General features: G+C 38.3%; 1 protein-coding gene across 1 annotated transcript in view; it reads left to right on the top strand.

Annotated features, from left to right (window-relative positions):
- Positions 1–383: 383 nt before the first annotated feature.
- LOC104271757 (laminin subunit alpha-2-like) overlaps positions 384–14,837 on the top strand; it is a gene marked incomplete at its 5' end in the record, with an annotated part of 31,603 nt that continues 17,149 nt past the window's right edge. Inside the window, 7 exons of the mRNA XM_009866537.1 lie at positions 384–522; positions 1,882–1,893; positions 4,330–4,450; positions 6,683–6,901; positions 9,223–9,371; positions 13,204–13,380; positions 14,180–14,390. Of these exons, the coding sequence (XP_009864839.1) occupies positions 384–522; positions 1,882–1,893; positions 4,330–4,450; positions 6,683–6,901; positions 9,223–9,371; positions 13,204–13,380; positions 14,180–14,390 (1,028 nt within the window). The remainder of the gene's footprint in view (positions 523–1,881; positions 1,894–4,329; positions 4,451–6,682; positions 6,902–9,222; positions 9,372–13,203; positions 13,381–14,179; positions 14,391–14,837) is intronic.

The following is a 14,837-nucleotide window of genomic DNA, read 5'->3' as shown; positions in this document are numbered from 1 at the left end:
CTTTGAAATGAAATCACAAATTAAATGTAAAATGATCTCTTCTATCTTGACTTTGTCCTGAAGTGTTAGCTCCAAATTACACTGACACAAAGAACATACCAAATTGAAGCAGGTTTAAAGAATATATAAAAATAAAGCATACAGAATTGCTATAGCTTTTCAGGTTGTTATGGAAACAGAAGAAAGTGCAGGTCTCTTTTCTTGCCCATAATTGACAATTTGGAAGTCCAGTGTCTTATGGACAGGCAGTATACAACTCAAAATACAACCCTGCTTGCCTCTCCCCTCACTTACTAACACTCAAATTATTTGTGTTGATTTCTTACAATAAGACATCATTGTTCATGTCTGGTATTTTGAAACTAATCTCAAATGTCTTCCAGCCAACATATCAATTATAGACATAGACACCAATGAAGAAGAGACCATAGCAACAACTTCAACAGGCAGCCACTTTGGGCTCAACTTAAAAGGGCATGAGAAAATATATTTTGGAGGATTGCCAACCCTGAGAAATCTAAGGTAATGTGGCTCAAATCAATTTCTTTACCTTTGGTGAGGGGATGTAAATGCAGTGTAATCTTATTCTCTGTATTTATTTCTCAAGTTCACTTGCAGTAAGTGAATGGTGAGCTCACCATTCACATCAATGTATGTTTCCTATATTGCCACAGCAGATGAACACCATATTTGCATATTTTGTGTATTTCAATGTATTTCACGGAGCTCAGAGGATACAAGTTTCTGAGCTCCTTAGATGAAATTTCTCCAGTACTCAGGTCTTAAAGTATATGATACAATACTTGTTATATTTGATATCAGTAGAATGAAATACGGCAACCTCTTCCCTTCAGAGGCCTGATCTGGAATTTCTCACACAAATTCCCAGTATTTATTTTTAAAATAATGCACAATATTATAGATGAACTTTAACTTAAGCTTTAATAAACTAAAGAAATGGGTAGCAGATACTTGCATTTAGTGACTGTATTACATGGTTTTAAATAGACCACAAAACTTGATTAAGGCTTAAATGAATATTCAGCAGTTTTGCAGTGACAAGAACAAGAGAATTCTGTGCTACAATGAACAGATGAGCAACTCAGAAACAAGCCCATTAATCTATGTCAGCTTTAGCTATGTGGTAAAGTGACAGCCTTGAAGTAGTCTTGTGCAAAAGGAACTGTTGTGATTAGTCCACAGACTGTTCTGCAACTAAAAGAATGGACATATTTGTTCATTTATTACATTTATAATTGACCTATGATGTCAAATTACCCAGTAATAAAAAGATCTAGGATCTCTTTTACTCATGAAATATAACACTATATTATGTAATTGCAAAATCACACTCGTGCATAACAAAACGTCTAGAGCCATTATCTTCCGGCAAATCCTTAGAAAATCAGTATACCACAGCTACTTGAGCCTGTGGTAACCATTTTGCCTACAGCTAAGTTTCATCAGTCACTGGGGCAAGATGAACGTTGTGGTAAATTAGAATCAAAAATAGTGAAAGGGGGATTAGGGCAAAGCTGAGCTACTGCAAACAATAGATGCTGAGGTACCCGTGACTTTGTAATTATCAGGTCGTGTCAGTCCTGCCAGATTCTTTTACATGGTTTGCTTTTACTCACGACTAAGTATAGCAACAAATTTTGAAAGCTCTCTGATACATTACGTTTTAAGGTCGTTGTTTGCAGAGTAACTCTGTTAACTGTTATAGCCTGATAGCTTATATAGAATCTCACCATCTATTATGCGTTATTCGTAAATGATGTGTATCCGCTTCAGTGTGAAGTATTTGAACCTTGCTAATAAGTATCATTTGCTACAATTAATGTAATTTTGATTTTTTTTTTCCTTTCTCTCTCCTCATAGTATGAAAGCAAGGTAAAAATAATCAGATTACTTGCATGACTTGCATGTGTCTAGTAAGTGCAGCTTGAAAGCACAGGCGGCACTGCAGAAGCAGCGCGTGGGCAGTATTTATACCAGCTGTTACGCTAAGGCTGTTAATTCAGCGAGTTGCTCCTGCTGCAACAAGCAAAGCTGCTCCCAAGTGCCTAACGCTGTCATCTTACATGCTGTGTGCACACCTACACAAGCAACTTTTATTTTCTTCATGCAGCTGCTTACTTCAGCTGTGTTTGTTCATTGCACTGGAACGCCTCGGAAGCAAAGCCACAGCAAAGCTGCTTGCCTGCGGGGTTTGGTTCTGACCTCCAGGCTGTGAGAGCGACATAGTCCCGGGTCAGGCAAGGAGCGCCGCACGCCGAGGCAGCAAAGTAGTTACTTACTGAGGAGAGTTTCAAAGTGAGGTGCAGATTCTTGTGAAATTTGCCCCTTCTGAGTTGAAGGACAGGAACATGAGAGGAGGGTATAGGGGAAGTGACCTATTTCTGTTTTCAGTTTGCAGCTGTTTGTGTCCATGACTTCTGCTTTCATGTGCTCAGATATGAACTGAGCTTCACAATGTTTTGCAGCTTAATTACTGGTTTGAAATAGAAAAATACAACATCCCTCCACCACCCCTGATCCTGAGAAAGATTATTTCCTCCCAAGCTCCAATTGCTTGTGTTCCATTAAAACTGATCCTACTTTGGCAAAAAAATAAAGGCCAAGAATTTATGCAATATCTGAGTGAACTTGGACCTTGTTTTGTATGTTTTGGAAGGAAATAAGGGAAAAAGCAAGTCTTTAGAAAACATCGAGCAAGTGTTCAGTGTTTGCAAGAATGTAAGGTTCTTACAGATTGGGAATTATAAGATAACTGCAGCTGCTTGTAGGGACAGCATGTGGACAGTCTGTAACTGGACAGGAAGGGATTAGGAACATGAATCATTTCTGGAAGGCAAAGAAGGGAGACTTTGGGCACTGCAATCAGTGACATAGCAAAACTGTTCTGCTGCTGGGAATGTGAATCTATAAAGGAACTGGAGAAGAGATAAGAAATAAAATCAAAAATGAAAGGTCACCATAACTACATGACTGTAAATAAAGCAGAATATGGGTTATTTTAATAAACCAGATGCTTGCTTTAACTCATGTAGAGAATGCTAATTTGCCAGAGAATACACCACGCTTGCTAGGATGGCTACAATGCAAAGAATGGCTTTCAGTACCAAAACATGCAACTGAATAGTATCTGTGAAAAATAGTTTTATTTTGTAATTAATACTCTTAAAATATTTTCTTTGCTTCCAGGAAGCTGAAGTGTTTGTTTGGTTTTTTTTTCTCCCCACAATCTTAACTCATTTCTTTTTCTTTTTTTTTTTCTTTCTTTGAGCTGTTCATATTGTAAGATATTCTAATAAACACTCAGGGGTAATATTGCGATTGAATTAACTAGTGCTTTTTTTTTTCTGGATTTACTCTCCATAGTACGAATGGCAACTTTTTTTCTGAAGTGACTTTTTAAGTCTTTTCTTCTTGCAAGCCTAGCCAGCAGTTATGGTCTCACTCTGGTGTTCCCAAGCCTGGGAAATCATACTTTTGCATTCAAGCATGCCAGTTTTGGTGTTACTTTCAGAGGTTTTCTCATTTCTCTTGTCAACCACCTGATGAGCCATACCATGGAACTTTGCAATTCTATTACAATATTTTCCTGTCTTGGATGAACAGTTGGGTTCTGTAACAAACCCAAGTGTTTTGTTCTCTTGAGAAAGTCAAATGTATTGGTGTCTCATAAGAAAATATACAGCTGTTTTCATTGGAAAGATACTGGGACTATAAAATACACAGAAAACAAATGTCAGTCCACCTGAACATAAAGAATTCCTGAAGTATAAATAAAACCCTAAATTACATTTTCTTTTGATCTTTGAGAAAGGCTTTATCCAAAATGTATGTGTCTACAGTTCTTCTTTCATTAGGATCTAGCATGCAAAAAGATGAATGAAGCATATGTCTTCCAGCTAAGGTCTTTCATTATTGTTATGATTTCCTAGCTTACATCTTTCTGCTTTGCCTAAGGAACAGCTATGCAATCATTTCATGCTCAATGCTCGCTGCATTTAAACAAAAAAGAACCACAAACCACCAACCCCCAAACAAATAAACTACTAAAGAAAAAAAAGAAAAAGGGTAAAAGAGGAGTGTTGTCAATTGGAGATTAGATGAATCTCCTGTTACACCTTTGAGTGATGCAAAGGAGAGTGCAATATAGGTAGTAGAAGACAAGTTGTATCCATGTGAGTGTGTGTATTTTTTAAAAAATAGAAATCAAGCATCTGTGCATCTGAAAGTGCATGTGTGTATGTGTCTGGCTGACTATGTTCTCCCTAAACTCTATTTTTGAAAACATGTTGTACTTATATTTTTTTTTAGGCCTGAAGTGAACTTAGAGAAATATACAGGTTGCCTGAAAGAGATTGAAATTTCAAGGACACCATATAATATATTGAGTAGTCCCGATTTTGTTGGCCTAACCAAAGGATGCACGCTAGAGGTTAGTCTCAGTTCTGTATACTTTGGTCTTAATATGTATAAATGTTTTCTGGTTTCTGATTTTATGGCATAACTTATTAATTGTATAAGGCATGTTCAGACACACACATAGGGATCTCACCTGAAAATCAGAACGGTCATATTTAAGAGTAAGAAAGGTGAATGAGTCTGATCAAGAAGTAGACCAGTTTTCCATATTCTAACTTTTTGGATAGTATCCCTGGCTGATTTTAATATCTCTATCCCTAAAGGGTAGGATTTTCTGAAATGCTTAACAAAGGTTTAGCTCTATTTCAGATGACTAAAATAGGAATTATTGACATTAATGAGGATAGAATCAAGCACTGACAATACTGAAAAAAAACTTTAAAAGTATTGATATACATAAAATCCAAAGAGTTAAACTGTTTAAAAAAAAAATGTTATTATAAAGTCATTCACTACAGAAAACCTGAGGAACTTTGAAACCTGCAGTATATTTGGTGGTAACTGAAATAAAGTCACCTTTAGTATAGGAACTGTAAGGCACATTTCTTATTGGTTACTAAGAATGTGCAAAATTTGTGTCATTACGTAAACACAACTCAAGTCTATTTGTTATTTGTTGCTGCTTCTAATTAACAGGCTTTCAATGCATATAAAACTCAAGAAATCTCATGCTAAGTTTGGGAGAGAATGTAGTAATTTTCCAGAGAAAATAAATGTCTTAATATATAAAAAACTATTTCTGGTGACATTTGTCTCCCAATAAAAAGTTTGTATTTCTTCCCTGGAAATTAATACTATTTGCGATAGCTTTGCAAGCAGATGTGTGGTCTAGAGTTCCATATCAGATACCACTATAGGAAATCCAAATGATCTGTTGACCTAATTCTCTCCAAACAATTTTCTACAAAACAGTAAAAATTTGCTTTGATCAGTGACTGGAACTCAGCCAGGCCAAAATAAAGATGAAGACACTCTTTTACTGTGTTTATCATTTGTACCTCTGGCCTTTACCAGAGCAAAAAAAACCAAAACAATAAGACTCTCAGACGGAATATTAGACTAGATGGAGCTGTCATAAGATGGCCATTTTTAAGTTTTCAAGTTTGTGATAAAGCTAAAATATAAACAACCACTTTGCTCAAATGCTTTTAAGTCTTACAAATTTGGTTTCAGCAAACATTTTCTACAGAAATTCATATTTGTTTTTGTTTATTGTAGATACTTTCCTGAATAGGAAAAATGATATTTGTGTTCATTTTTTCTGTTGCTATGAATCTTAGAAAGTGCTTTGTTTTTCACATTATTTTGTAACACTTGAAGTTTCAGAGTATGAAATCTAATGAATTCCCCAACTATTTTGTTGGGGAATTAAATGAAATTAATTGTAAAAGACAAGATATGTAGTATAATCAAAAAAAAATTGAAGGAAAAGCAAAACATATAGATTGGATATACACTCAATTATTGAAAAGCCCTCAGTTTTCAGAGAAAGGTGAACATCATCAGCAATAATTTTATCTGATATAGTCTTACTATCTCTAGATCTGAAAACAGTTCTGCTGTACTGAGGAACTAGTGAGCTACTTTAGTCACGGATTCTACAGAATCTGGTTCCACAGCTGGAAGAATACACAAATTGACTGTGATTACAGAAAATCTTCAGGAGTCTGCACTGATTTATTGTCTAATGACATGTTCTGCTCTTTAAAGTGTGCTAATGGCTGACAGTGGTCCAAAGAGTTGGGGCATGTGGAGTGAGTGCTAAATTTATGAACCCAAGTCACCACTAAAGCAGTGGTACTTAGTGAGGCAATGATGAAACAATAATGACTGACTGAAAAGTATTTTCTCTGCACATTTGACAAAAAATAAAATCTAGCTTATGTTCATAGGGACTGTATTATTTTAAAAGCAAAATTCCACTGTATTAACTCAGTGAGAAACATTCATATAACACCTGTGAACAGTTATTTTTAATCCAAGAGGATATACCAAAATAAGACTGGAACTTTCCCTTCCTGTAACACAGGACTCCAGAAATACTCTAATGATGCCAGATGTAAACAGGTAAATTAGTGTTTGCACAACACTTTGAGAGGTAAATTGCTTGGTGTTTACTATTATTTTGCATCTCTTCACACTAGTTATATTTACGTAGCTTATTATTTTAGTTAAGAAGTCTTTCTGCATGTTCATACTCTTGCTTTTAATCATAAAGCATTTTCCTGTCCTCTTCTTCCTACAGAACATTTATACTGTTAGCTTCCCCAAGCCAGGTTTTGTGGAACTGCCGCCTGTCTCCTTTGACGTAGGCACTGAAATCAACCTCTCCTTCAGCACCAAGAATGAGTCTGGGATCATCTTGTTTGGCACTAGTGGCACAGTTGTCCCCCCCAGGAGAAAGCGTGGATACCCTGGACGGAAGGCTGCCTCTCTGAGGAGAAAGCGTAGACAGACAGGACAGGTAGGAGAAACCTAGCAGTGAATAAACCCTACTATTTCACTGAACTTCTTCCACTTGGTTTGTTTCAAGACACTCTCAGATGTTTATAACTGAAGTTAAAGCTCAGTGCTTGGGAAGAAGCTATTATCTAATGTTATCCTTTATCTGATGGAGAATCTGATAGATGCTTAGATATTTTTTTTTGCATTGAAGCAACTGTTTCTGTTAAAGATTTACAGTAAGGCAGAAGTTAGCAGGGTTCTTTGACAGAGCTTTAAACTAGATATGAAGGGGGAAGGAGAGAAAAGTGGGCCTGTTAGGAATAAGCCCAAAGGAAGCATGCCAGTGCTTATAGGATGGTGGACTATCAACGACTCTCGCTCTGCCATTTCATTTGAGACAAGAGATAGACATTTAGAAATCATGGAAACACATGAGAAGTCTCTGGTGGGAAATGCAGCCTTCACAAAAAGGTTTTGGCATCATTAGCTCATCTGAAGTGGATCTATACCAATGCACGTAGTATGAGCAACAAACAGGGGGAACTTGAAGCCGTGGTGCTAGAGGAAAACTCTGACATAGTGGCTATCACAGAAATGTGGTGAGATGCCTCACACGGCTGGAGTGCCACAGTCAATGGCTACAAGCTCTTCAGGAGGGATAGACAGAGAAGGAGAGGCAGTAGAGTGACCTTGTATGTTAGGGAATGTTATGAGAGCTCAGAAATCAAGTACAGCGATGATGGGTTTCAGAGTGTTTGGATTAGGTTAAGGGCCAATAAAGCTAATATTGCTGTGAGAGTCTGCTGTAGACCTCCCAACCAGAGCAGTGAGGTGGACGAAGCTTTGCGTAAGCAGTTAGGAGAAATCTCGCAGTCGCTTGCCATTGTTCTTGTGGAGGACTTTAACCTCCCAGGTGTCTGCTGGAAATACAACACAGCAGAGAGGGAACAATCCAGGAGGTTTCTGGAATGTGTGGAGGATAACTTCCTCACACAGCTGGAAAGTGAACCAACCAGGGAAGTTGCCCTGCTGGACCTCCTGTTTGTGAACAGAAAAGGTCTTGTGGAGGATGTGGTAGTTGGAGGCTGACTAAGGAACAGTGACCACAAAATTATTAAGTTCTCTATTCTTAGAGATAGAATGTTAGGGGTTGGAAGGGACCTCAAGATGTTAGGAGAGAGGACAGCAAAACTGCCCCTTGAGACTTCCGAAGGGTGGACTTTGATTTATTTGGGAGGTTAGTTGATAGAATCCCTTGGGAGTCAGTTTTTAATGGTGTAGGAGTCTAGAAAGGCTGGGCACTCTTTAAAGAGGAAATCTTAAAGGCACAGGAGCATTTCCTTGTTTGGGATATAAATAGAATCATAGAATGGCCTAGGCTGGAAGAGACCTTAGAGATCATTTAATCCAACCTCCCTGTCATGGGCAGGGACGCCACCTCTCGACTAGACCATGCAACACATGGGGAATCATAGAACTTAAGAGTGCTCCAACCTCCCCTTCTCTCCCATAAAATTTGAATCTGCAGTATAAATCCTTTCTGAAGAAAAGGATAGAGTCAATCTGCTCAGAGTAAGTACCCACAGAGTCCAAGTGACTAATGGATAAAAGTTTGATTGCTGTTAGAAATTATTCAAATCTTGATTCATTAAAAACCTCACAGACAGACATACTGCAACTGAGATAAACAGAATATTTTGGCACTTTCTGTGTTTAGGACTTCTGGCCTGCGATATTTTATTATTATCTTTCCTGCCAGTTTTAGAAGCGAGCTCTTGGTGACCTGGCAGAACGCTCTCCAGGGACAGCACATTATAATGGCTCACCTACATGACATTAACTTTGGGTAGCGGCTTCTTTATCATTTCCCAGCTCTTCGGGTCACAGAAGTGAGCCTAACACTCATTGCTATAGTAACTGGAGGTTAGATCCTGAAAACCGCTACAACATGATATTGGTTGCTAGAGTAACTACTAGCGTGATTTGCCAGCCATCCAAACATTGAACTCACACTGAGATCAACGCTGTTCAGGGCTTGGTGGGTTTAAGACCAGGCCTTGTAGTAGCAAATATCAGAAGAATTGTAGGTTAGAAGCCTCCTTCTTTTCCTGCAAATAAGTATTCACAGAGTTAAATCTTTTGATGAGGCTTTCCAGCATGACCTCATTTTAGCCATTCCTCATTACAAAAATAAAAGAGAATCTGAATATAGCAGCAGAACTGAAACTACAACATCTTATCTAAGTGAGGAAATTGAAAATCAGTATTAAGAAAATAAAATGCACACGCTAGTGTGAAACTAAGTGAAATAATTTCTTTGCAAATGTAACTTCCTTGCAGGCCTACTACGCAGTGTTCCTGAACAGAGGTCGACTAGAAGTGCACATCTCCACTGGGGTACGGGATCCCCACAGAATCACCATCAGACCAGAAGCTGGCGAGTTTCACGATGGCAGAGCACACTCCATCCGGATAGAACGAGCTAAAGGGTAACAAGAAGTGTTACGGGCCACACAGTACAGCCAGTTTAACAAAGCAAATCCACCGATATCTTTAACAATCCATATAAATGCTTCTTCTGAGGCAAAGGATTTAGTGTAATTTCATCCTTACCAAAAATTTGTAGAAGTTAGACAGTACAGCCAGTTTAACAAAGCAAATCCACCGATATCTTTAACAATCCATATAAATGCTTCTTCTGAGTCAGAAGTTAGTTTCTGACAGTGCTTACTTTTTCTGGAGAACTGTGTTTACATGCTTTCCTAAGCTATCAGCCTGCTTCTCCAGAGACCTGTGTTTGTCTGTATTGGCATCTTTAACATTCTGGTTCTTCACATATATGTTTTATTAAGCAAGTCTGTGAATGAGAAATACTGCTGTGGTGCAGTAAATCACCTTTTCAGGACATGTAGAAAAAGATGGTTTTCAAAGTATATGAACAGCAATAGCACAGTAGCCTGTAGCCTTTTTGAGATGCCATGTACTGGTGTATATACATGGGGAAGTGGTGATGCCCAGCTAAGATGGTAAAACAATGAAGACGCACCGTCCCAGGTAAACAGCATTCTTATTGCTGGAAAGCCATTGCAGACCTCATACCATGTTGTTTTAAACAGTTTCACTTAAATTCCTTTGCCCTTTCTTAGACATTGTAAAAAAATCTAATTACTCTTCACCATTCAGGAAGTGATTGAGAATAGCACTACTGTAGTGTGTAGGACTCAGGCAGTCAGTATTATTTATGGCCTGGAATAACCCTTGTTCTAAGTAGGGTTTGCTGTGGACATTTGGAGATACTGATACTGGAGATAATGATACTGTACATTTAGTAGATTTGTGCACTATGCACAATGTTGTTCTGTTTTGTTTAAAACAAACATCAGAAAGAATATGTGACATCTAGCATGTTATAAAATACACTTATTCAAGCATGCTGAACACTAGACTTCACCCTCTTACCTCCACAACATTGCAGCCTTCTTGAGCAAGTCCCTAGGTGCCCTTCTGACTTCTCTACAATTTGCCTTGTTTTGTCCTCTTCTAGTATAATTTTCTGACTGAATTTCTATTGTATCAATAAAAAAAAACTTGTATTGCCTTCAGACAATCTCTCTCCCCAGATTCAATGGTTACTTCAAGGTTAAACTGTAAGTTCTTCAGGAAAAATATTTTTTGGAAATGTATGACTGTGTTTTGGAAAAGATTTTGTGTCACTATGCCAGCACACAAGCGTGCAGATTATAATAAGAAGCTCTAAACAGCAAAGAAAATTCTGTTCTGCAGTACTATAGCAAGTACAGCACCTTGGCCTGTGAGCCTACATCAAGACATAGTTGCTGTACAAAGCCATCCAGTGATGATGCTTGTTCTGATGAAACATCTGTGTTTTCAAAGTAGCTATGTTACAAAAAAAATTGACCTCTGCAATTCCTGTAACCTGAAATGGATGGGAAAAGCTGTAAATTAAGATCAACCCCTTGTCTGCTCATCATGAATTTAAGCTTTATTTGATTAAATATAAAGAACACCCTTTGAAAACTCTTCTGAGAGATGGATGAGGCACTGGAACAGGTTGCCCAGGGAGGCTGTGGATGCTCCATCCCTGGAAGTGTCCAAGGCCAGGCTGGATGGAGCCTTGAGCAACCTGATCTAGCGGCAGGTGTCCCTGCCACGGCAGAGGAGTTGGAACTAGATGATCTTTGAGATCTCATCGAACCTAAATCATTCTATGATTCTATGATTGTCTGTATAATTATGAAGTGTTTACTTTCTCTTCCAAGGTAATTACAGGATACTGTTGAAGACTAATGCACATCATTTTATGGTTCTGCCTGTGGCCAAAATGTTTACTATGGTGATGGCTAAAAATGAGATGAAATACTGCATGCTGATGAAAACATTGTCAAGTCTTGACAGTCTGAGTTCCTCTGAAGGCAATGCAGAAAAGTGTCCTCTCTGGGACATTTCGCAGAACCTAAATTAGTCTATTGCTCCTAACTGCCACTAGAGAAATCTCTCTCTTTCTGTTCCCACTGCTGAAGGGTCTGGAGGAAATCCTAGAGACTGTCCCACAAGATGGGTCTTCTAATACCTGCTTCCTCCAATCTTTTGAAAAATGAATCACTTTCTTATGCTATGGTTTTCTAGACCAAATTAATCCATCAAGAACTATGTGGAAACAGGACAAGTTGCGTGTAGTACAAGAACTAGCTAATTCAGATGCTTAAGTCACTATACAGCTATATGTAGGACTTGTGTAAATTATAAATCCAAGCATTTTCCATCTGGAAACCAGCCTCTTTTATATAAACATTTACAATATTCAATTGCTAACATTTGTAAATATTATTAAGGAAGAAAATTGGAGTTGAATATAGTTTTGGATTAGAAAAAAGTGGGATTATTTGTCAGAAACTGATTGTTTCTGATGCCATAAGGATGCTCAGTAATTCTGAAATATCAAGCTGCTTACTTAGATACCCAGCTTGAGTTTAAATAACTAATTGTAGTCAAAGAGACTTGAATATTTAGGTCCTAATGTTTAGCATGACTGTAGCACATTTTAAATAAAAACTACGCTTCATAAACCGTATCGGAGTTTACCAGAGACAAATATAGCATTTTTGGTGGTCCTGATCTCCTGCGTAATTTCTATTAAATATGGTCTAACATAAAGAAATTTTGCCAACTGGCATTCTGCATTCACCTTCACAAATTCTCATCCATTCACATCCAATTCACAAATTCTCATCCATCCTTTGCAACTCAGCACACCTTGAGCTTGATCCATTAAGAAGCGGGAAATTTTCTGTGTTTCATCAATGATAAATTGCTGTAATGACAGCAGTTAATTGTTTTACATTTGTTGCTGTACCTTGTCATATATGTTACCCATCAAAATAATCTACTGTATCTCAATTCCACAGCTGTTTTCTCCATATACACAATATACAGCTTGGCAAACTGTTTTTTCACTTTCTGTCCCCTTTACTGTATTTCCTTGTATATGTGATACAAACCCTCAACATTTGCATCTCTGTAGCTTTGACAGGCAAGGATATTCAGATTTTCTCTCACATTTGGATTATTGCTTTTACCAGAATACCCTTCACCATATTTACTCCTTTTGTCTTTCATCTTTTCTTCCATTCCTTGCCTTGGCCTTGTCAGCCAGTGGTGATGTGCTTCAGAGGCTGCTGTTCTACTCGAACAGTATCTTTCTTGCTTTAAATTGTAGCATGTCCATTGCCCACAGGACTGAATTATAGCATTTGTATGGTTAACAATCAGGCCATTTCTCCCTGAAAGAAACAACTGGATGTTTTTAAAAGTGTACAGTATATACCTGCAGTTGATTCTGCAATCGGAGTGGTCTGTAGCCGTGTTTGTCCCCCAGCAAGAAGATAATAACTAGTACAAGCCAGGAAATAGGAAGCCCAAACAAAACGTGACCCCACACGAGTCCCATCCTGCTGAGCACTAGATGATTGTATCTCCCATCACAGCGCAGCAACTTTGGCCCTTACCACCATGTTGCCATGCTAAAAACCGCTTCTTCCTATTCGACCAGTGATTGATATGATCGCCTTTCCACAGCATGGCTTTGCCTAGCCTTTCAGAGAACTATGGAAGAAGCATAGCAGTATCTGAAAACCTTCTAGTGGTTAATATGCATTTAATGTGAGCTGCTAATTACATAATTTCGGTGGCTCGGTGTTATAGCTAGTGTAGGAGTAAATGGAGCCTGCAAAGTGGTGATTTAAATACAAGCAATAACCAGAGTAAAATATACATTTCTTTGCTTTCAAATCTTTTTCCCAGGCTGTTCACTGTTCAAGTAGATGAAGACAAAGGCCAGACTCAGAGGCTGCCAACAGACCAGCCCGTCTCTGTTAGGAGACTCTTTGTGGGGGGTACTACTTCTGAGTTTCAGACTGCACCTCTCAGAAACATACCATCTTTTGAGGGCTGTATATGGAATCTCGTCATTAATGCCACGTAAGTCTCACTGATGCCAACAGATGTCCAGTTAATGAGGTCTAGCTAACTAACTTGGCTGCTAAAAGAAACTGTATTCTTGTAAAGAATAATACTAACAGCAAATCGTAGAATATGATCTTTCTTCTTAATATGATCTTTTTTTTTACAATAAACACTTCACGAGCTATGCAATTAGTGAACTGTTTTTCAAACAAACCAACACCTATCAATGTATCCATAAAAATAAATGAAATTCAACAGTAATGCTGCAGTAGAACTTGCCTCATTGATAAGTATTTATGGTGTACTTTAACACTTACTGCAAGTAAAGTTGATCTCTAAGAGTATACAAACTCTGAGTACCACCACGGGAATTAATTTGCTATGCAAAAAGTGCATGCTGCAGTAATCTGGAAGGAGCATTTAAGTAAAATAAAGGGAACAGTGAATAAGTTAAAACCTCTATGGAAAGTTCCCATCCAAATCTTTCACATAACTGACATTAGGATGTCATCACCCCACACCCCGGCAGTGTACCTCAGAGGGAAGGACCTCACAATGTGGTTCAGCCTACCTAGGCTGGTGAAGCTTGCTGAGGAGGATGCCCATCTCTCTGCACTGACTGTATGAAGGAAAGCCAATAGTGACTGTCACCTCTAATTTGAGCATCCTGCTTCTGCACCTAAAACAGATGAATCCTGGTTCTTGTGTTCTGTAGACTGGAATTACACTGCACGATAGAGCTCTTCTTTGTGAATGAATGGTAAAAAAAAAGCAAGAAAACTAACAACAGACATCAATTTCTTTGTGTTCTCAGCCCCATGGACTTTGCTCAGCCCGTGTCCTTTGAGAATGCAGATATTGGCCGATGTCCCTCTCTAGAACCCGAGGTTAGGCCACCTGAGGATGAAGATAAACCAATCTCCACAGCAGTCCTGATCCAACCTGAACCAGATGCTAATGAGGAGAAAGAAAGGCCAAGGATTCCTCCTGCTTCCCCTCCTCCTCCAACACCATCTCTGTCTTCAGCACTTGTAAGTGTAGATTACTTCACTCTGGTAAAGTATGAAAAGTTTCTTTTTCCAGGCAAAATTGAAAAGCTAACCTTCAGGAATAATGAAGTAATTTGCCATAAAAATAGTAACAAATCAGTATGATATTGTAAAGGGAACACCTTGTGGCAGGTCAGTAAAACCTGTGAATAATGGAAAACTGACTGATGTCATTTGCTTGGACTATCACAATAGTAATTTAAAAACCAATATAGCAGTAGAATTCCCTTTGGCTTGCATGCTTAGCCCTAAACCCTTGCATGCCGGAATGTAAGCCAAGCAATATCTGATTGGGGTTGGAAGGGAATTTTTCCTATGGGAAATCCATGTCATGGTATTTCTTGTGCTGTGACAGGGTAACAGCCGTGTCAGTGACAGGGTGAAGAAACAAGTAAACCAGAGAGGTCTGTTTGATACACAATT

The sequence above is a fragment of the Apaloderma vittatum genome, unplaced genomic scaffold (assembly GCF_000703405.1).
Source record: "Apaloderma vittatum isolate BGI_N311 unplaced genomic scaffold, ASM70340v1 scaffold3003, whole genome shotgun sequence".
In the NCBI taxonomy this organism is placed as follows: domain Eukaryota; kingdom Metazoa; phylum Chordata; class Aves; order Trogoniformes; family Trogonidae; genus Apaloderma; species Apaloderma vittatum.
The sequence above is the reverse complement of the archived record's forward strand: the minus strand, read 5'-3'. Positions and strand labels throughout refer to the sequence as shown.